The sequence below is a fragment of the Artibeus jamaicensis genome, unplaced genomic scaffold (genome assembly GCF_021234435.1).
Source record: "Artibeus jamaicensis isolate MK-2021 breed Jamaican fruit bat unplaced genomic scaffold, CSHL_Jam_final contig_525, whole genome shotgun sequence".
Taxonomy (NCBI): Eukaryota; Metazoa; Chordata; class Mammalia; order Chiroptera; family Phyllostomidae; genus Artibeus; species Artibeus jamaicensis.
Genome location: NW_026521874.1, coordinates 3,623,185 through 3,646,262, shown reverse-complemented (window position 1 = coordinate 3,646,262; position 23,078 = coordinate 3,623,185). Strand labels below are relative to the sequence as shown.

General features: G+C 50.3%; 1 protein-coding gene across 1 annotated transcript; it reads left to right on the top strand.

The window, feature by feature from the left end:
• Positions 1-8,998: 8,998 nt before the first annotated feature.
• On the top strand, positions 8,999-23,007 carry PSMD9 (proteasome 26S subunit, non-ATPase 9). The gene is made up of 6 exons (XM_037161042.2): positions 8,999-9,262; positions 11,543-11,645; positions 12,706-12,917; positions 14,498-14,599; positions 21,231-21,319; positions 21,662-23,007. The coding sequence occupies exons 1-6, from the start codon at positions 9,125-9,127 to the stop codon at positions 21,687-21,689; spliced, it is 672 nt and encodes a 223-aa protein (XP_037016937.2). The 5' UTR covers positions 8,999-9,124; the 3' UTR covers positions 21,690-23,007.
• Positions 23,008-23,078: the final 71 nt, after the last annotated feature.

The following is a 23,078-nucleotide window of genomic DNA, read 5'->3' as shown; positions in this document are numbered from 1 at the left end:
CCCCAGGGGCGTCCTTACTGTTTTTGCATCTCCAGCGTCAATTCCTACCCTGTCCGTAAACAGCAACTCAGTGTGGAGAACCGCCCCGCCCCTTCTCCATCTCTGGAGTTGGGGAACCTGAGCCAGGACTGGCCAACGACAGTCCCGGGGATGGGCTCCGGTGTGGGTGCCTGACCAGAGCCAGTCAGGGCGAGTTTGCCCTGGGACGCCGCAGGAGAAGAGTCTCTCTCTGAGCTCGGGATTTGCTAGGCCGACCGAGGTGCGCTGCGCTGGCCACGCCGGCCCCCTCGGAGGGAAGACGTGCGGGAGGCCGGAGCGGAGAACGCGAGAGGTGGGGAGACAGGCCGGGCCCTGATGTGTGAGCGCGGCATTGCAGGCGTGGTTCTGGGTGAGCCTCCCTGCGTCCCCTTTTTTGCTTAGGCCGCTGACTATGAGTTTCTGTCTGGTATTTACAACCACTGATCCTGACTAACATAAAGAAAAGAATCATGACCACAACGATGATGATGCCCTGGTTGCATGGTTCAGTTGGTTGGAGACTGTAGACCGATGGTTGCAGGTTCAATCCCCACGGGTGCATACAAGAAGGCAACCAATTGGTGTTTCTCTCTCACAGTGATGTCTGTCTGTCTGTCTGCCTGCCTGCCTGTCCCTCTCTCCCCCTTCCTCCTTCTCTAAAAGCAATAAAAAACGTCCTTGGGTGAGGCTAATGCAACGACAACAATAATAATAGTGGCAGCAATGACGGTGTCTGTGAGCACTTACTGCACCACAGTGCAGGCCAGTGGCGGTTGTCTGTTCAGCAACTGGCCTTGACATTGTTTAGATCCGCCGGCACCAAAGGATAAAACGAGGTCGACAGCTTTCATTATTGTAAATTCTCTGTAGACAGCGCACTGCTGTGTGGGCGGGAGGCGTGCTCCTGCCCAGAGGGACTTGATGCCCAGGTGCTGGTGGGGCGCTGGCCGTGGGCTCCACCAGCACCGGGGCAGCTGCAGAGGCTTTGCCCGAGGCCGCCTGGGCTCAGGGCGGCCTGCCCTGGGGGACTGAGCCCGGCAGGGTAGACCAGCCCGGCCACGTCAGCCCAATGGGGACAACCTGAGTGGGGGCTTTGCCTCCAGAGCCCCCCAGTGGGGCTGGCCAAGGCCTTGTCGAGGCCCACCACGACGGCTGCTTCTCCCCCGCTTCCTTTCACTGATGTGGGTCCCTGAAAACATCTTGCACCCCAAGCTCTGTCTCAGCCTGCGCTTCCGGAGAACCAATTCAGTGACTGGGGGTGGGGCAGAGGACAATGGGGTGGCCGTGGAGGCTGAGCAGCTGCTGTGGCATCAAGGCCCAGGGCACATCAAAGGGGTTTTTCCTTTCCTCTCAGGCCAAACTACTGTCACGTGACTACCTTTGTCACTTGCACAAGCCAAGGATGAAGTTACTCAAGGTGGATCATTGATCGCTTCCAGAATGAACCTGTGTCCTCACTGCTTAAAGGCCCCAAGCTTTCAAATAGCTGCCACCCTTTACCTGACTTTCATTCTTCACGGGGTAATGGGGGAATTAGCTCTGGCGTCCGATGTGCTGAGTTGCCTTCAACATATTGCTGAACCTCTCTGATCCTCCTTGTCCCACTTCTGGACATCAGGGCGAGCTGTAGTGACAGAGTGTCTGCTGTCTGCAGGGACGGGAGTGACTGCGTCGAACACTGCATTTAACATGACCCCAGGAGGTGGGGATTATCATTGCGATGGGGACTATTTTGCAGTCCAGGGAGCAGGCTCAGAGAAGCTGCGTGGTCCATGCTAGTAAGTGGGGGGGTGTAGTCTCCCTTTATTCCAAGTTTCTCACATTCTCTGGTGTGTCTCACCGCCCCTGGACACCCTCAAGACTTTAACAAATGGGAAGAGTCTGAGAGACCACCACCCAGGGACCTTTTCCCGATGCTGCAGGAACCAGGAGACTGACGCAGAAGAGAGTGAGCTGGCTGGAGGCGTGGAGTTCAAAGCCATGCCTTGCCCACACAGGCGGGCGGCCGCTGCTTCGCTTCAGCCAGCTGTTGCCTGTGGGGCTGGGGGCCTCGTTGGGTCAGGTTAAAAGAAGCTGGAAATTGAAATTTTTATGTGAAATCCATCAGCTGGAAAATAGGGTTGTTTTAAATTCTATTTATGTGAACCTGTGCAGGATAGGCAAGTCATTAAAGACAGAAGACGGACTGGGGGTGGCTGCAGTGGGGGGAGGAGGGAGGAAGGGGAGGGACTGCTGACGGGCCCAGGGTTCCCTTTTGGGTGATGAACACGTTCTGGGGCTGGTCAGAGGCGGTGGTCTGTAAATAAACTAAATGCCCCTGACTGCTTACTTAAAAACGGTTAATTTTATTTTTTTAGTTTATTTTTTTATTGATTATGCTGTTACAGTTGTTCTATTCCCCCCTTCATTCCCCTCCACCCTGCCCCCCAGTCCCCACCATTACCCCCCCTTTAGTTTATGACCATGTGTCTCAAGTTCTTTAGATTCTATATTTCCCATATTATTCTTGCCCCCCCATCTATTTTCTATCTACTGTCTATGCTACTTATTTTCTGTCCCTTCTCCCCCCTTCTCCTCCTCCCACTCCCCTGTTGCTAACCCTCCTTGAGATCTTCATTTCTATGTTTCCACTCCTGATCTAGCTGTCCTCTTAGTTTGCTTTTGTTTTAGGTGTGGTTGGTAATAACTGTGAGTTTGTTGTCCCTTCACTGTTCATGTCTTTTTAACTTCTTTTTCTTAGATAAGTCCCTTTAACATTTCATATAACAAGGGCTTGGTGATGACGAACTCCTTGAATTTGATCTTATCTGAGAAGCACTTTATCTGTCCTTCCATTCTAAATGAAAGTTTTGCTGGATAGAGCAATCTTGGTTGTAGGTCTTTGGATTTCATGACTTGGAATACCTCTTTCCAGCCCCTTCTTGCCTGTAAGGTCTCTTTTGAGAAATCTGCTGACAGTCTGATGGGGACTCCTTTGTAGGTGACTGTCCCCTTAACTCTTGCTGCTTCTAGGATTCTCTCCTTCATTTTAATCTTGGCTAATGTAATGATGATGTGCCTTGGTGTGTTCCTTCTTGGGTCCAACTTCTTTGGGACTCTCTGAGCTTCCTGAATTTCCTGGAAGTCTATTTCCTTTGCCAGATTGGGGAAATTCTCCTTTATTATTTGTTCAAATAAGTTTTCCACTGGTGGCTGTTCTTTTCCCCCTTCTGGTACCTCTATAATTCGGATGTTGGAGCGTTTAAAGATGTCCTGGAGGTTCCTAAGCCTCTCCTCATTTCTTTGAATTCTTGCTTCTTGACTCTTTTCTGTTTGGCCATGATTTGCTTTCTTCTGGTCCACTCCATTGATTTGAGTCCCAGTTTCTTTTTCATCGCTATTGGTGTCCTGTGCAATTCCATTCGTTTCAATTAGTTTCGCCTTCATATGTTTGTCTAATTTGTGGGTATAATCAGCCAGTTCTGTGAGGATCCTGATCAGCAGTGTTTTAAACTGTGTGTCTGAGAGTTTTGGTATTTCTTCATCGCTTAGATTTGTAGGCTCTGGGGCTTTGAGATCTTCTTGAGCCATTTTTGGTCTGTTTGAGCCTGTTAAGTCTGAGGAGCCGAGCCTTGGACTCCCAGGTCACTGGGTTGTGACGCTGTATGTGGGGGCGTGGTCAGAGCGGGGAAATGGTGGTTCCCTCCGCAGCTGCTTGCCGCTGGGGCTGCTGGCTCTGGTCCAAGCCCACTCCCTCGCTTGTCTATCCACACATGAATGCGCGACCACAGTCAACCCGCAGCCCTGCTCCCTTGCTGTTTCCCTGTGGTCACTCGCTGAGTTGCCCACCAGGTCCAACCCTGCGCCTGGATTCCGCACCCGAGTCCATCCGACCGAGTTTTCCTGTGCAACCCCGCTCTGCCAGCTGTTGGTTTCACCCCTCTTACCGGTCAGGCTGAAGAATTTGTTGTTATCAGACTAACGAAAAGTTCAATTTTCTGTGTTCTGGCTGTGTTTTCTGTTGCTAATATTTAGTTGTCTCTAAACTTGGTTGTGTGAGGAAGCACGGCATCTCCAGCTATGCCTCCATCTTGGCGGAAGTCTCGAAAAAGAGTTAATTTTATGTTGCATAAATCTCTCAGTTTTAAAAAGGTGCATTGGGTCTAAAATGTTCTTTATGATTCAGTGTATTTTTTGGTATATCAACTAAAGATTGATGTGTATGAGAAAGCGCACAATGTATATAACTCTGAGTTTTCTGTTTAACCAGCTGATAGGTGTTTCATTTTATTTTTAGTATCAGAATTAATAGAAGTTAAGTTAGGGGGTAAGAGGGAAAATATACATCATTAAAAGTAAAAAATAGCCCTGGCTGGTGTGGCTCAGTGGATTGAGCACCAGCCTATGAACCGAAAGGTTGCTGGTTTGATACCTGGTCAGGGCATGTGCCGGGTTGTGGGCCAGGTCCCAGGGTGGGGCGTACAAGAAGCGACCAACTGATGCTTTTCTGGCACAATGATGTTTCTCTCTCTCTCTGCCTCATTAAATTTTTTTTTAAAGTAAATAAACAAAAAGGGAAGGGCAAAAATACAGAAAACAAACCCACCCATAATTCTTCCTCAACAGGCAGTCACCATGGACATTTTGTTCATACTCACCCAGACTACCTTCTAAAAACATACAAACATGTATAGCTATGATAGTGTAACATTTTTTTATGTATGCTTTGTAAACGCTTTTCATGGTAAGAAACACCTGTGTTCCTTGTTTTTGTGTGTGCGTTTCATAAAAGGTTGTATCATAATTATTTTAACCAAACAATTAGAAACAGCATCTGGGACAATCTGTCTCACTCGAATGTACAGCTTCCTGCTCTTTGACATAGATTTTGTTAATTACTCTGAATGAGTATTAATAAATGTCCTATATTTTCTATTGCTTTCTCCTCTGCCCCACACTGCCCAGGCGCAAAATATTAACAATCTCATATGTACAACCCTAACTTTCTCCATTCTCATGAGGTCGCATACGAGCACATATGGAGGGGGACCCAAAAACCCCAGAATTATCTTCTGGAGAGCAAGCCCCTTGTAGTTCAGTCTTCCCCCACTAGGTGAGTATTCTAGGAACCCATCTGTATCAGTGCACCAGCTGGCGTTGTTGTGAGAGGCTGCGTTCGACTTCAGTGAACTTTTTTTTAAGACTCTTTCAGCACATTTTTTCCATTTCGTCATGGGTGATTCATGAGCGCACCTGTCTACACCCCACTGAGTGCTCAGCAGTTTTTGACCAAAAGCGTCATGACACCTGTGCCCCACACTCCTTACTCATCCAATCTAGCCCTGAATGACTTTATTTTTTGTTTCCCCAGATTAAAAAAAAAAGTCCTCAAAGGGAAACATTTGGCCGATGTGGAAGAAGTGAAACAAAAAAATGGCAGAAGCACTAAAAGGCATCAACATCGATGAGTTCAAGAACTGTTCCGAGCAGTGGGAAAAAATGTCCCGACAGGTGTATCACATCAAAAGAAGAGTACTTGGAAGGTGACTGAAGTTTAAACACATAAGAATAGACACACAAGCCCTGGCTGGTGTAGCTCAGTGGATTGAGCTCGGGCCTGCGAACCAGACAATTGCAGTTCGATTCCCAGTCAGGGCACATGCCTGGGTTGCAGGCCGGTTCCCTGCAGGCCAGTTCCCAGCAGGGGATGCGCAAAGGGCAACCATACATTGATGTTTCTCCTTCCCTTCCCCTCTAAAGATAAATAAATAAATAAAAGAATAGACACACAATTTTTTATAAATAAATTGCGGGGTATTTTGAGGTCCCCCCTCAGATAGACATATACAAGGAAGAGCCAACTTGTTTAAAAACAGGACCTGCATCGTGTGGGTCTCACATTGCACTTTCCCAAGTGTCTGCATGTTCTGTCTGCCCCTCCAAGTTCTCCCTCCACCCCACTCTGTGCCCCAGACGCCTTTGCCCCCTCAGCCAGCCAGAGACTCAGGCGGCGGGAGAGAGGAGGGAGAAATGGGCCAGCCGCGTGGCCCAGCTCCTTCTCTGCCAGGTGACGTTTGGACTGCTGTGTCCCTCTGCTGAAGGCCACACTCCTGCTGGGTTTCGGAACCTCTCTACGTTCTTAAACTGTAGGTTTGAGGGTGGATCTGGCCCCTGCTGTTGCCAGTTCCAGGCGGTTTAATCATCCCTTATTTGCTCCCTTGAGCTTGCCCGTGACTCTGTAAATGCCCCTTTCGTTAGACACCCCTCAAATATCCTTCTGAGTGTGCCCGCTGATTTGTGGTGGGGCCTGAACTGATTCAGTAACTAATTTAAACTTCTAAAACATTCTCAGTGAGCCAGCTCCCACAAGCCTGCCACCAACGTGGGCCTCGAGGTCCAGCCCCTTGGTTTGCAGATGCAGGAATGAAGGGTGCTTGACTTGCCAGTTTTCCCCGCTACAAGGCCAGAGAGGAGGGGACGTAAGGAGTTTGCTGAGCCCTGGAAACAGGCAGTATGAACTATGACCGACTTGGGGTAGCTCTAGCTTCCTGGTTCTGTCTCCCAGTTCCAGGTATCTTGGCTCACCTGGTGTTCTTCAATGGAAATGAGCAAGATACAAATGTTTGGAAGGGGTAAATAATTTACATTCTCCAAATCTTGGCGACTTTCTAAAACAGGCTTTGCTGGTTCTCTGTGGCCCCTGCAGGTGAGATGAACCAGAACAACTGGAATGGGGAGAGAGCAAACATTATTCTCTTAGCTCCTTCCCTTAGAGTCAGGTTAAACACCAACTGGTCAGATTTTGAAGACAAGCCTCAGCCAGCATCCTGTGATGGGTAAACACACAGTTAAACATTCATTTACAATACCTGGTAAAAAGTACAGCAAGGAGCTCAGTTTTGGGGGGGCGGGTTGGAGAAATCATTCCTAGGGCAGGTAATGTTTGAGCTGGATCTCGACAGAGGAGCCCAAATCAGCCTGTCCTGAGATGGCATCCTGAGATGGCATCCTAGAGAAGGCATGAGCAGGTGCCAAGACCCTGTACTAAGACAGGCAAAGCCATACGTGTGCCAGAAAATACGTGTGCCAGAAACTGCTGGAAGCTCAGTGTGGCTGGAACCTAGGCTGTGTGTGTGTGTGTGTGTGTGTTGAGGGCTGTGTTTGGGTGGGTGCAGAAGGTGAGCAGGGATCCAAAGGGTCTGGAAAGATGGAAGGCATCAAACCCTTCTAACCTGCAGGGTGATGGCATCACTCTTTGGGGGGAGGCGTCATTCTGGCTGCTGTGGGGAGGACGGATGAAAGGGGCAGCCTAGAAGCTGAGGTCTGAAGAAGTATGGGGGTGGGATGGAAGTAAAGGTGGGGGCAGGCGATGGATGGCTTCGAGAGCTACAAAGGCTAGAGAAGGGGCAGGATCTAGGTAGGTGTGTTATAACAACAGCAGCATTGACAATAACAACCTGATATGGTGACTTAAACAATAGCTTTGGTTTCAGACTGCAGAGGTGAGACTCTTCTCCCTGCCCTGTTTATCGGGGAAAATTTCAAACCTCAGAAGAGTTGCAACATAGTTTCCGTGAATATCTGTGTAGCCTTCACCTAAGATTTACCTGTTGTTATACATTGCCTCCCACCCCTCTCCCCCCTGCCTCCCTACTCTGTTTCTCTTTACATATGTGTGTGTGTGTGTATAGCTGTTTTTCCTAAACCTCTTGCAAATTTGTTGCAGAAATTATGGCATCACACCTCTAAATACTTTAGCATTCATCCCCTTTGAGTAAGGAGATGCTCTTCTGTGATCATAATACCATTGTCTTGCTTAGGGAATTGCCCACCGATGCACTGCCGTCTAGTAGAAAGACCCTGGTCATTTCCTCCCATTGTCTCAAGAACATCCTCTATAACTTTCACTTATTTCTTTATTTTCAGAGGAGCTCACATCGCATTTCATCTTGGCGTCTCTTTAGTCTTCTTTCACGCAGGGGCTTGCCTGGCACTGGCAATTTCACAACGCTGACCTTTCCGCAGAGTTCCAGGCCAGCTGTTTTGACGAATGTCCTGCAGTTAGGATTTGCCTGTTTGTTTGCCATGATTGGGTTCAGGAAAAACATGTTTGAATACTCCATGAGTGACGGCATGTCCTCTTTCAGTGCGCAGTAGGAGGGGGCACGTGTGGAAAGCCTCAGTGTCATCCTCTGGCTTTTAGCTGGGTTGGAATTTGGGCTGCTTGTTTGCTAGTTGGGCAAGTCTGTCATCGAGATGATTTTCTCAGCTGTCGAAGAGGGAAATACTAGTCCTGGTTTGACGAGGTGGTTTATGTGTGAGGCACTTAAAAACAGGGTCTGATGCATTGTCACTATTAGATAAATTATTAGGATTACTATTACTGTGACCATCCATACTATTTTGACTACAATTTATAGAGACCTTAATATGTGACAGGAACTCAGTTCTTTACCGCTCCAGCACCCAGGACGGTGTAAGGCACAAAGGAGGCATTCAGTACACATTTGTTGGTGAAATGTCAGCTCTCTGCGGATTTCTGCGGATATTGAACCAATATACAGATCAGCAAAGTGAAGCTAGAGAAGCCATTTGCCCAAGATCACTATATTGCAGTAAGTGGCAAGAGCCCTCGACTTGAACCCAAGCTTATAGGGTCTGTAAAAAAAAACTAGGGATAGGAATAGAGATGTATTTTTAAACACTCCAAGCGCTGTGTAGATGGGAAGATTGGAGCGCCATGCACCGAGCTCTCGCACATACATACAGTAGGCGCTCAATAAATGTTAGTTGAATGAAGGAGGACAGAAAATGAGTCAGCCAGGGAATGAAATGAGTCAGCTAGGGAATGAGTCAGGTAGAAAATGAGTCAGCTAGTCAACCTACCCTGGCCCGCTGTACTGGGGAATCATTCGGCTCCTAACCGAGCCACTCTACAAGATTACATCTTTCAGCAGGGTGTGGCTTCTGGAGGCCCCGCCCACCCAGCGAAAACACGCCTCTCGCTCCTATCCGCGCTCACGGACCGCACGGGTGTTTTGGCCCGCGGGCGGAGCCGTAGCTACAGTGTCCTGCGGGGTCCGTAACCCGGAAATTCAGAGTCCAGAATTCCCTGCTGAGGTCCGAGATGTCGGAGAAGGGAGCCGGGGCGAGCGGGGGCTCCCCGCAGGCCAGCTCGGTGACTGTCAGTGACGTCCAGGAGCTGATAAGGCGCAAGGAGGAAATTGAAGCGCAGATCAAAGCCAACTATGACGTGCTGGAGAGCGTGAGTGTGGGCTCCGGGGCTCCCAGCCAGCGCGGGAGGCGCCCCAAGGCCTCGGGACCTGGGTAGAGTGGGAGGACCGGGCGGCCTCCGCGGGAGGTCTCAGCTGCAGGTCTGTGCCTCCCTACGCTCCCAGGGCGCCGCACCTGTGGCCTTTGTCTGCAGCAGTCAGTGAGACAAATAACTTGAAGAACTAAGAACAGTATTGGTATTGTAGCAAGCGTTCAGGGAGCCCACACTGTGCTGGGCGCTGTTTCACGTGCTTTGCATTAGTGAGCTCATTTAAGCCTCGGGGCAGCCCTTGGAGAGGAGTTCTTTTATTTCCCCATTTTAGGGATGAGTACCTGCGGTCACAGAGCTAAAAAGTTTGCCGAGGCCCGGTAATTGGTAATCATCATCATCAGTCGTTGTTGAACGTTTATAGAATGTTCTATGCTTTGCTAACCACTCTACGTTCGAACTTCTTAAACTTTAATATATATGTTAAAATTCAGATTCTTGTGGGGGCCGCCAGTGCTGGGGGGTCCCAATTTTGGAAATCAGGGTCTTAACGTAGGATTGAGTCAGGAATGCCGGTCAGCTCGGTCGTTTTGGAAAGGCAGGGAAGCCAACACAGGTATGTGGCCCCTGGCGCATTTATGCCGTGTCTATAGAGAGTCCCATCTTAAGGGACCTTAGGGGACCCCCTTCCTCCCACAGGAAACAACTGGTATAACCCAGAGGCTTCCAGAGAGAAAGGGAGAGAAGCGGATGGAATCCTGGCATATAAGTGGAATTACCTGTGTGCACTGGGCACTGTCTCCACGCCGACTAGTAATTACGGCCATCGCTATCACTATGTGTATTAAGTTCCTAGGGCCGCCGTAACACATGACCACAGACTGGGCAGCTTAAAACAAGAGAAAGCTGTTGTCCCAACAGCTGTGGAGGCAGAAGTTAAGTCTGCAATCAAGAGGAAGACAGGCTGCGGACCAAAGGATCTCAGTTCCATTCCCAGTCAGGGCATATGCCTGGGTTGCAGGCCAGTTCCCAGCAGGGGACGCAGGAGAGGCAACCATACGTTGATATTTCTCTCCCTCTCTCCTTCCGTTCTCCTCTAAAGATAAATTTAAAAAAATAAAATAAGAGGAAGACAGGGTTGGTTCCTTCCTGGCTCCGAAGGAGAATCTGTTCCATGCTGCTCTCCTAGTTCTGGTGGCTGCCCTGTGTCTTCACATGGCCTTCTCTCTGTGTCCCAAATGTCCCTCTCGTTTCTCTTATGAGGATACCTATCATTGGATTTAGGACCCACTGTAAATCCAGGAGGATCTCAGAGACCCTTAACTTAATTACATCTGCAAAGATCCCTTTTTGCAGAAAGTTCACATTCTCAGGTTCTGGGGGCATAGGGTTTGGCCGTATCTTTTGAGGGCCACTGTTCACCCCACTTTACGTGTTCTTGGCACTGTGCTAAGCACTGTACACAGGTCTACCTGTTAATTCTCACAGTAGGTGGGAAGGGAGTGAGCACCATTATTTCCCTTTTGTAATTGACAGAGCTGAGACTTAAAGAGGTGAAGGTTTTAGCCAAGGGCACCCAGATTGTATGGGGCAGAACTGAGCTCATATCAAAGGCTAATGGAAGGCAAAATCCCTGCCCTGTACCACCCTCAGTGTAGAACACACCTCATTTTTCTTGTACACCAGGCCCTAACTTCTGTAGGAAAAGACTTGAAAGCGTTAAAAAAAGGTCTCGTTTCAAATAGAGAACACACTTCCAAGGTCAGAATTCGAAGTCTCCTAAAGGGTATGCAGTGAGACGCCTGTCCGCCTCCCTCCCCCCGACCCCCAGCCCCCCAGTTCCTCTTCCTTGGAGGCAGCCGGTGATATCAGCTCGTCCTTCCAGGGAGGAAACCCTCTTTGAAAGCCCTTTTAGATCTTTTTTTATATTTAGCAGAACCAAAGTGCTGCCACAGCTGGGTGCTTTTAAGGATTGTGACTCCCCTGTAGCTTTGAAGGCCATGGGCCAGGTGTCAGCTGCCTATAGGAAGGAGGGTTTGGAGGAGTCGGAACAGCCTGGCCTTGGGGTTCACGCTGAAAGGAGTCATTAGTTCTTTCCGCCCCGTCCAGGGAACTCAGCAGAGGGTGTGGGTGAAACACCTGCCTTGCACCCAGTAGTCCACAGATGGCAGCTTTCATTATTGTGGCCTTTACTGGGACTGCGGAGGGAAAGAGTCAGGGGAAGGGATCTTCAGGGCTTCAGACGCAAGCAGCATTTTTAAAATCCATGTGTCTTCCTTCCAGCAAAAAGGTGTTGGGATGCACGAGCCACTGGTGGACTGTGAAGGCTACCCCCGCTCGGACGTGGACGTGTACCAAGTTCGAACCGCCAGGCACAACATCGTCTGTGAGTGACCCTCGGCGGGGCCCACCCGACCTCGCAGAAGGGGGTGGTAGAGCACACGAGTGAAATCACCAGTATTCTGTGTTTTCTGCTTCTCTTCTGCCTTGACAAGATCATCACCCTGTGTCCGTGGAGGGACTGAGTAATCCCGGATGGGTTAAACGCACGGTTCTGTGTTTGTAGTTTCATTTTGTTTTTAAGACTTTTATTTCACTGTGGAAACTTTATTGAAATAACAGTAGCGGCCCAAGTCAGGTACTGCTCACAACGCTACTGGAATCATTTCTGCGTGAGGAATTATGTCGAGCAGTTACTGATAGCGACCAAGGAACAGAGGATGAGCAGAGGTTGTGTAGGGGGTTAGTTTTCTGCTTCCGATCTGACTAATCACAGGCCTAGTGCCCTAAAACGTCACAAACCTGTCACATTGACAGTCCTGGAGGCAAGGTGTCCAGAGTTGCCCCGGTGAGCCAAGATCCCCGTGTCAGGCAGGGCCACGTCCCTTCTGGGGGCCCTGGGGAGAGCCCATTTCCTTGTCTTTTCCAGTATCTCAGGGCTGCCCACACTCCTTGTTTCGTGGCCCCTTCCGTCTTCAGAGTCAAGAACCACATCCCTCCACCTCCAGTTCTGCCACATTCACTCTCGCCTCCCTCTTTCACTTACACAGACCCTGTCATTGCATTGGGCCCACCCCCTGGATCATCCAGGACACGCTCCAACTCAGGGCCGTAAACCGATCGCATCTGCAGAGTCCCTTTTGCACATAAAGCAGTGTGGTCACAGGTGCCGGGGATTAGGGCATGGAACTCTCTGCAGGGCCATTATTCACCCTGCTTCAGCTGGGCAACCCGGACTCTGCCACCAAGTCCTGTTAGTGGGAACTATTACCCACATTTTTCGTTCACTGACTCCTGTTACCTTATGAGTCATGACCACCTGGGCGTGTTTTGGGATAAGCCAAGCATGTATATAGGAAGTGCTGGTTCAATGCTCAGTGAATGAATGTGGGAGTCTCAAGTCCTCGGCTGTGGTCCTTGGCCCTGACCCGGTGTCCCCCTCCCAGGCTTGCAGAACGATCACAAGGCGGTGATGAAGCAGGTGGAGGAGGCCCTGCACCAGCTCCACGCTCGGGACAAGGAGAAGCAGGCCCGCGACATGGCCGAGGCCCACCAGGAGGCCATGAGCCGCAGCCTGAGCCAGAGCGAGGGCCTCAGCCCCGCTCAGGCCTTTGCCAAAGTGAACAGCATCAGCCCCGGCTCCCCTGCCAGCACTGCAGTAAGCCAGGGCTCAGCCACCCGAACCTGTCCCCAGTGGGCACTGTGGGTCAGGTGGCCTCGGGGGGCGGGGAGGGGTGGGGAGGCCTGTGGGAAGAGAGGCCTACGCTTTTGCCACACCTCGGCGTGGCTTCACTCATCCAGCAAACACTGGCCGAGGCTTGCTGCCCACTAAACTGGCCAAGGAGGGACTTGGGACAGACACAAGGTAGAAGGTGGCAGATGCCCTGAGAAAGGGACAGAGACTCTGCTCCCGGGGCCCATTGTGGCCGGCCACTGACTCACAGACCCAAGAACAGTGCCAGCTGCCATTCGCCGGGCCCTCGCTGTGTGCCAGGTGTCCTGCCAGATGAGCCGCGTCCCGCCGGTGTGTTTCGAAACATTTGAGAGCTTTATTGTGCTATTTCACATACCGTGAAAAGCACACAATCTTGTGGCTTTCGGTGGATTCACAGGGCTGTGCGTCCATTTTAGAGCATTTTCATCATCCTGAAAAAGAAACTCCCCCAGTCCCCCTCTCCCCGGGCCCCTGGCAGCCACCAGTCTGCTCCTGTCTCTGTGGATTGGCCTGTCATGGATACGTGACACACTGAGTCATGCAGCGCGTGGTCTTTTGTGACTGGCCCCTCCCTCTCAGCGTCTTGTTCTCAGGCCCACCCGTGTCGGAGCGTGTATCTGTTCCACATCCCTTTTCATGGCACATCGACATTCCATTGTACAGATGGTTCACATTTTACCATTTTTCAATGGGCATTCTGGCTTCTATTTATGTATTATGAACGATGCCACCGTGAATATCACGTACAGGTCTTTATGGAGGTCATGTGCAGGTTTTACGTGCGCTTGTGTATGGTATCTAAGCCCACAGCCACCTTCTGAGGCAGGTACTAACCTTATGACCCCATTTGACCCATGAGGAAAAGCCTCCAAGACCTGAAGTGACTGGTGCCAGGACCCCCAGCTCCTGAGAGACGGCACGGGGCCCAGACTCTGTGGCCCAGACTCCGAGTCCCGCCAGTCCTCATTGCAATCACGAGACAGCAAGTTGCACATGAGCTCTGTTTAATTCACCACTCTGTCTGCAGCATGCAGCCTGACCTGTGGTTGGCTGGGGCAGATATGTGTCGGAGGGATCAGTGAATCACCATCTGTGTGCTCAGAATGAAAGGGTTGCACTGGTCCTGCATCGGCCTTGTGTCTGTGGCTGCTTATTTGAGGGCATCCGGGGCAAGCTTGTCTGAATTCTGACCCCGGAACAAGATAGGCCCAGACTGGCCTGCGTCTCTTTGCCCCCAAACCTGGGTCAGGACCCCAGAGAGCTGCACTGGGCTTCCCCCCACGTATCTCAAGGCCTCTATAGCCGCCGGCTTTTATCAGACATTGGGCAGACCTGGCCACCTGCTACTCGATCTGTCCTAAGTCCCTGAGCTCTTTGCCTCGGGCCTGCCATTGTCCCCTGGAGGGAACAAGCTCTTGCCCTTGTCATTGGCTCTTGCCCTAAACTGGGTGTACGGAGGGGTGAAGAACTCCAGAAGCACGATTAACCTCCAGCCTGGTTTTCCATTTCCCTTCTTTCTTTAGGGTCTGCAAGTGGATGATGAGATCGTGGAATTTGGCTCCGTAAACTCCCAAAACTTCCAGTCGCTACAGAACATTGGCAGCGTCGTGCAGCACAGTGAGGGGGTGAGTTGGGGGTCTCGTGATGCTCGGTCAGCGACCCTGGAACTGCCGAGGCCGGAGAACGTTGCTGGGCCTTGGCCGCCTCCAGAGTGCTGTCACTCGGGCACAGCCCCACCCGGGGCCTTCGCGTGGGCTGCTCCCTCTGCCCGGAATGCTTTCCCCCCCTTGATCCCTTGTGTCCCTCATCTCACCCCCTCACCGCCCTCATCTTGTATGAGTGACACCTCAGCGAGGCCTTTCCTGCCACCCCATCTACAGTATTTGCAGTGTTCTCCGACTTCTGTCCCAGTTTTCATTTAACGGTGTCCCCAAGAGATTTTTTCACTTGGCACATAGCTCGTTCTTTTTTTTCTTAATTATAAAAAAAAAAATGTTTGTTAATTTTAGAGAGGAAGGGAGAGAGAGGGAGAGATATTGATGTGAGAGAGAAACATCGATTAGTTCCTCCCGTACGTGCCCTGACTGGGGAGTGAACCTTCATCCGAGGTTCTGTGCCCTGACCTGGAATCGAACCCCCTGCCTTATGGTGAACAGGACGGTGCACCAATGAACTGAGCCACACCAGCCAGAGCGACCTTGCTTTTTCTTACCGCTGCCTAGTCCTGCACCGTAGGAGGGCGGCGTGTCCACTGACTGCCTTCCCCGTGAACATCGGCGTTTCCAGTTGTACGCCCGTGTGCACAGCCAAGGGCACTTGTTCACAAGTGTGCACGCGGGGACTCTTCAGGTAGACGCCAGGAAGTCGTGAGAGGCTGTCGGCGTATGCGCACGTGCGGGCTTCACTAATCTGCACCCTCAGTGTCTCATGTCACTTAATTAAGACTCCGTGTCACCTGTTGATCTACTATTTTTAATAACAGGGCATCGTATTTTGTATTTTCCTGATTACCTGTGAGGGTATCTTTTATACGTTCATGAATGTTCATATTTTTATCTCTATGAATTGTCTGTTCATATTTTTCCCCATTTTTTTCTGTTGGGTTATTTGTCCTTTTAAATAACTGATTTGTAGGAATTCTTTATATCTTCCAGATATCAAACCTTGCCTCTTTATGTGTTGTGTTCGTCTCTTGGTTGGCTCCTTGTCTTTCACCTTTGTTCACGGAGACTCTGATTACTCGAAAGATTGTTTTTGTTTTTTTTTTTTTTACGATTTTACTTATTTATTTTTAGACAGAGGGGAAGGGAGGGAGAAAGACAGGGAGAGAAACATCAGTGTGTAGTTGCCTCTTGCGCTCCCCACACTGGGGAGTCTGGCCTGCAACCCAGGCCTGTGCCCTGACTGGGAATCGAACCAGTGACCCTCTGCTTCGCAGTCCGATGCTCAGTCCACTGAGCCACACCAGCCAGGGCTTGGAAAGTTTTTTACAAAGTTCACTAGATACCCGTTCTGTTGGAGTTACTCAGACTCCAGGAAGGGGTGACAAAGACTTGGCAGGTGCACTCACCCCACGGCCGCCACACAGGCTCGGCTCCTGCCTGTCCAGCTTCTTGGGGCCTTCAATGTCAAGGCCACCGCTCACCTTTCCCGTCTCCTCCTTACCGTACTTACGTGTCCTTGAGGTGCTGTCCCTCGGCGACCCCTGAACCGCGCCGTCATCGCTCTAGTGAGGTTCCTGGAGGTGGCGCAGCTGTAGGCTCTCCTCCGAGTCCAGTCCCCTCCTCCAGAGGTGGCCGCTGCCCAGCCGTGTGTCCTTTCGGGGCGCAGTCTGCCCACGTGCCGTCATACAGAGCAGGGTTGTTTCCAGTAAGGCGCGCGGCACCCGCAGCAGAACTCCCTTCTCAGTGCACGGTGCTGTGAGTTCCGATGAACTGCCGCTGTAGTGAGACACGGAGCAGCTCCGTCACCCCTCAGACGGCCTCGTGCCTTCCAGTGGGCGCCCTCTGCCCGGCCCCACCTGGCCCAGCCTCGGCCTGCACGCCTTCCCTTCCTCACCGCCTTTTCCAGAGCCGTGTGCGTGGGACCGCGCAGAGTGCGGGGCCTTTCAGGCCCGGCTCCTGTCACTCCACGTCGTGCAGCAGGCTGTCCCCAGGTCCGTCCCTCTTCCTGGCCGTGTGATGCTCCACTGTGTGGGTGACCCCAGGTCGTCTACCCGTCTGCCTCCGGGGGACCCCTAGGTTGTGTCTGATCTGTCTCTTCTAGTGAAAATTAGTCTTAGGCTCTTTACAAGTTTTAACTCCTTTTTTTAAATGTGGTGTCATGGACATAGAACATTAGATTAGTTTCAGGACTCGATATTTATATGTATTTCAAGCTGCTCACCAAAGTTTAAGTCCAGTTAACATCCATCGCTACATGTCGTTAGTTTTTTTCTTGTGGTTAGAACTTCTAAGCAGCTTTCAAATAGGCCAAACAGTATTATTCCGTACGGACTGTGCAGATTGGTGACCACGAGTAAAATTGCTATAGAAATCCTTCTTTACAAAAGTAGTTTTTGAATATATGTTTATATAAATATACATACATATACATACACATACATATATACGTGTGTGTACACACAATTTTTTAGCAACAGAGCCTTTTCTTTTTTAATTTTTTTATTGATTATGCTGTTACAGTTGTTCTATTCCCCCCCTTCATTCCCCTCCACCCTACCCCCCCCGTCCCCACCATTACCCCCCCTTTAGTTTATGACCATGTGTCTCAAATTCATTCTTTCTTTCTTTCTTTCTTTCTTTCTTTCTTTCTTTCTTTATTTATTTTTTTATTTATTTATTTATTTATTTTTAGAGAGAGGAGAAGGGAAGGAGAAAGAGTGGGAGAGAAACATCAATGTGTGGTTGCCTCTCTTGAGTCCCCTGCTGGGAACTGGCCTGCAACCCAGGCATGTGCCCTGACTGGGAATCGAACCTCGATACTCTGGTTCGCAGGCCCGCGCTCAATTCAAGTTCTTTAGATTCTCTATTTCCCATCCTATTCTTGCCCCCCCCATCTATTTTCTATCTACTGTCTATGCTACTTATTTTCTGTACCTTCTCCCCCCTTCTCCTCCTCCCACTCCCCTGTTGCTAACCCTCCTTGAGATCTTCATTTCTATGTTTCCACTCCTGATCTAGCTGTCCTTTTAGTTTGCTTTTGTTTTAGGTGTGGTTGTTCATAACTGTGAGTTTGCTGTCCTTTCACTGTTCATGTTTCTTTAACTTCTTTTTCTTAGATAAGTCCCTTTAACATTTCATATAATAAGGGCTTGGTGATGATGAACTCCTTGAATTTGATCTTATCTGAGAAGCACTTTATCTGTCCTTCCATTCTAAATGAAAGTTTTGCTGGATAGAGCAATCTTGGTTGTTTTGTAGGTCTTTGGATTTCATGACTTGGAATACCTCTTTCCAGCCCCTTCTTGCCTGTAAGGTCTCTTTTGAGAAATCTGCTGACAGTCTGATGGGGACTCCTTTGTAGGTGACTGTCCCCTTAGCTCTTGCTGCTTCTAGGATTCTCTCCTTCATTTTAATCTTGGCTAATGTAATGATGATGTGCCTTGGTGTGTTCCTTCTTGGGTCCAAGTTCTTTGGGACTCTCTGAGCTTCCTGGATTTCCTGGAAGTCTATTTCCTTTGCCAGATTGGGGAAATTCTCCTTTATTATTTGTTCAAATAAGTTTTCCACTGGTGGCTGTGCCTTTCCCCCTTCTGGTACCCCTATAATTCGGATGTTGGAGCGTTTAAAGATGTCCTGGAGGTTCCTAAGCTTCTCCTCATTTTTTTTGAATTCTTGCTTCTTGACTCTTTTCTGTTTGGCCATTATTTGCTTTCTTCTGGTCCACTCCATTGATTTGAGTCCCAGTTTCCTTTTCATCGCTATTGGTGTCCTGTGCAATTCCATTCATTTCAATTAGTTTTGCCTTCATATATTTGTCTAATTTTTGGCTATAATCAACCAGTTCTGTGAGGATCCTGATCACCAGTGTTTTAAACTGTGCGTCTGAGAGTTTTGGTATTTCTTCATCGCTTAGATTTATAGGCTCTGGGGCTTTGAGATCTTCTTGAGCCATTTTTGGTCTGTTCTGGCCCTTTAAGTGTGAGAAGCGGAGCCTTGGACTCCCAGGTCACTGGGTTGTGACTCTGTATGTGGGGGCGTGGTCAGAGCGGGGAAATGGCGGCACCCTCTGCTGTTTCGTGCGGCTAGGTGAGGAGCAGAGCCTTAGGTGGTTCACCAGGGCGGGGCCACTCACAGTCACTGGGTTATGACGCTGTATGTGGAGGTGGGGTCAGAGCAGGGAAATGGCGGCGCCCTCCCTGTCGCTTGCTGTGGGGACCCACTGGGTTCCGGTCCAATCACCCACTCCCTCGCTTGTCTATCTGTGCACAAATGCGCGACCACAGTCAACCCGCAGCCCTGCTCCCTCGCTGTTTCCCTGCGGTCGCTTGCTTGGTTGCGCTCTTGGTCCAACCGTGCGCCTGGATTCCGTCTGACGGAGTTTTCCTGTGCAACCCCGCTCCACCAGCTGCTGGTTTCGCCCCTTACCGGTCAGACTGAAGAATTTGTTGTTAACAGACTTCCAAAAAGTTCAGTTTTCTGTGTTCTGGCTGTGTTTTCTGTTGCTAATACTTAGTTGTCTCTCAACTTGGTTGTGTGAGAAGGCACGGCATATCCACCTATGTCTCCATCTTGGCGGAAGTCTCTAGAACCTTTTCTTCAAATGAAATTTCCAGGGAGTTCCAGTGTCTTGAACAGATAAGTGCTGAGTTAGCCCACTGGGATGGGCTGCGGGCTGGGGGGGACCTCACCCCGTCAAGGCCCTGGGGCCTCCGGGAAGCAGAGCTGAGCTTGAGAATGAAGCTTTGGGGTTTTTCACAGCCTGTTCTCTTCATTAGAGAAATAATAAAACCACCCCCCCCCCCAGCATCCCACTGTTAGACTTCTAGGTAGTTTCCCGTTTTACAGAGACCTGCAGACCGGCGCTCTTGTCCACAAATCTGTTTCCTTAGAGAGCTTTCTGAAGGCGAGTCTCTGCATCAAATGCTCATATTTTCAAAGGAAAAAACCCTTAAAATTTTAAAAAGTGTCTATCTTATGTTTATTTTTTATTCAGTCCGTATTGTGTTTTTTTCCACTACCATTTAGTCCCCTTATCCTCCCCTGTGCCCCTAAAAGTGTCCATGTCAAGAGTAATACGTATTTTATTCAGCCGATGTGGATGAACTTCGAGAGGATTTCTGCCGAGTGCAGGCAGGCAGACAGGAAGGGCCACACAGTGTAGGGTTCCATTCATGGGACATGTTCAGAGCAGGCGACGCCACAGAGATGGAAGCCCGTCAGTGATGGCCGTGTTCTAGGGGAAGAAGGGGGTGGGGAGGGACTGCTACGGGGACGGGCATCATTTGGAGGGACAGAATGGAGTCAGGTACTGGTGATAGCTGTATACATCTCGGAGTGTATTAAACTCCCCTGAATTGTATACTTTTAAGTGGTGAATTTTATTGTGTGTGAATTATATCTCAGTAATAGTGTATACTTAGTATAAAAAAATCATACGATGAAAAAAACCTTTCAAAATAAGAGTGAAAGCCCTGGCCCTCTCCCTCCTGAAGTCCCTGCCCCGCTGTAGTCGAGTCCGGGGCAAGGTGCTGGCTCTGACCGGGAGCAGAGGATCGGCGGTGCCTGGTCTCAGGAGCACTTTGGCGGGGGACAGGCACTGACCACATCGTCACAGGTATTAACCACACACTGTGGACAGGTTCCAGGAGCAGGGAGAGCAAATAACGGGGCGCCGATCTAGCTTGGGGTGGAGGAGGGTCCTCTGCCATGTGACGAGAAGCGCGTAGACGTTTACCAAGGCGGGGAGACTGGCGGGGAGAAGGGCCTTCCTGCAGGGTCATGACCCTGCCATGGGAGGACCAGAGAAGGCTGGTTGGAGCCAGAGCCAGGACGAGCGGGGGCAGCAGAGGAGTCAAGGCCTGGCGGTGGGCAGGGGCCAGACCCCACGAGGCCTGGTGGTCCCTAGTGAAGAGGCAACTAATTGCTGTTTTATTCCCACATTGCGTTTCTCTCCCTCTCTTTTCCCCTCCCTTCTCCTCTCTCTAAAAATAAGTAAATTACCATCTTTTAAAAAAGTAATGGTGTAGAAAGATAAGTAAATGTCTTCTCTTACTCCATTCTTTCTGGGAAGTGAGCACTGTGAACAGTTTTTCGGTACATCTTCCGGAAGGCCGCACACACCAAGCAACACATACGTTCTTTTAGAAACACGTGTATATTCCAGTGGGTTCGTGCTTGGTCGGTTTTGTTTTGGATTCTAAAACTGCCTCATTTGTTACACTATATTTGAACAATACCTTATTAAGATGTATTTTGGGTGCTTTCAGTTTGGGGGTTTATAAACAGTCCTGGGATGAATATTTTGTTCATATAGCACCTTGTACTTTTGCAAACTGTATTTTGCATGTACTTCTAAGTTTTTTTTGGCGGGGGTGGAGACATGTTTCTGCAAGGGGGCGTTAGCGATTCGCAGCCCCACTGGCCGCCCCAAGACGGCCACCCCCCCCCACACACACACTCACCAGCTGCAGGCTAAGGCCTAAAATAAGCGTCCTCACTAATCTGATGGGCGAAAACCAGTGTCAGCACTTCAGCCCGAATCTCCCTGAGTGCTGAGGAGGCTGAACTGAAAACGAGCTTATTTTCCTTTCAGAGGCCCCTGAACGTGACAGTGATCCGCAGAGGGGAGAGACACCAGCTCAGGCTTGTCCCAGCGCGCTGGGCGGGCAAAGGACTGCTGGGGTAAGGTGTCTGTTGGGGTTCGCTCACACGCTGTTTGTTAAACCTAAAGCCGGGGGGTGGGGGGGTGGGGTGTGTGTGAGTGAGTGGGGCGTGTTGGGAACGTGTTGGGAAATGACGGGGATCCCCTGTGGCCTGTGGGACCCACGGGGAACTCTGCGGCAGGATCAGGCTGTGGGTGCGGAGGTGGAGGGAGCCCCGCCCCTCTGGTCCTTTCATTCACTGGGAATCTGCTCGGCAGAGCCAGAGAGTGTACAAGACTGCAAAGCACAGGAGGGCTCACCTTCTGATCTTCCTAAATGGAGGTGCCAGATTTACGCTGTTTCTTTTCTTTTTTCCTTCCAGCTGCAACATTATTCCTTTGCAAAGATGACTGTCCCTGGGGAACAGTAACAGGAAAGCGTCTTTGGTTGCCATGGACTTGGGTCTGGGGGGGATTTCTTCCTTCTCGTCTCTCCCTGAAGTTTAAGGATCTGGAAGAGGCTGGAAGCTGGAACTTCTAGGTGGTGGGAATGCTGTGGCCTCCGAGTATATGTAACCTCTGGGGACTAAGGGATTGTTAAAAACTTGACATGTATTTAGTGTCGTTTGCAAATTAGGCCACTGCCCTAAATGAGAGTCCTCTGATTTTGGACAAGAGGGTGGGAGTTATTCTGGCAAGATGCTTGCTGGCATGACTTTATCCTTTCAGGATTTTTTTCCCCAAATAAACACAGTTTTACAGTACTGATAAGACCAAGTAATCATCCCAACTGAATTTCTTACGAACCTCCCAGACCAGAGTGTAGATGGGAGTTTGGACATCATCATAGAAAGTTGCGTAGAACAACAGTTGTGCCAAAGCCAAATCCGACCTGCCGCGTTCGGGGCCATCATTCTTTACAGCGTGCCGTCATAAATTGTAGTGTCCCAGCCACTCGGGCCACCCATCTGCGTCTGCAGGGCAGCGTTGCTGCTCCAAATACAGAGATGGTGCCCTCAGTGTTGGACCTCTAGGGCCACAGGTGCTCCCTTTAAGAACAGAGAGAGCAGGGGGCTCCCAGGCAGCCCAGCGAGGGGTGCGTGTCCTCGTCCATGAGCCACCAGAGGGCAGCAAGCTCCCTTCACTTCTCAAATAAAAAGGCCTGCAAACTAGCTTCTCATTTCACTTTTTGTACTTGAACCTCTTTGTCCCGCCCTCCCATCAGCACTGTTTTATAATGGCCCAGGTGGGTCTGATGCGTCTGATGGGACCACGCGGCGTGCGCAGGGCTGGCCTCTTGAAAATGCCGATTCCTCTTGTTTTCTCTGTAACAGCGAAGCGGGTGTCAGTGATTCCTAGGGACTCTGGTCTTTCTCTCGTCGATGTGTCACAGTGTTGATTTCCCCAGTTGTCACCGACCAGCCTCTCTGTCAAGAGACCTGGCACTTGGCCAGGGCCTGCTGGTGGCCTCTGAGCCTGCGTTTGCCTGGGTTGCACCCAGATGCCAGCCTGCCCTGATGGGGCTCAGTATGGGGACGTGCTTCCAGCCTTGGGAGCCTTGCTGTTGAGTGCCTTCCCCAGGCTGTTCCTTGTGTCGTATGCTCCTGTGTCCCCTGTAGCCGTAGTGTTTACCAGTCTTTGCTGTTTATATTCTGTGTTCGAGTTCCCAGGGCTTTTCAGTCTCTTTTTATGAGCCCTCGGTGATAATAAACACAGCTTATCCCATTCAGTTTCTTCCTTTTTTCTTTTTGTGATGTCTGTATTTGAATCAGCCAGCTTTGGGGCATGGGGGTGGAAGTG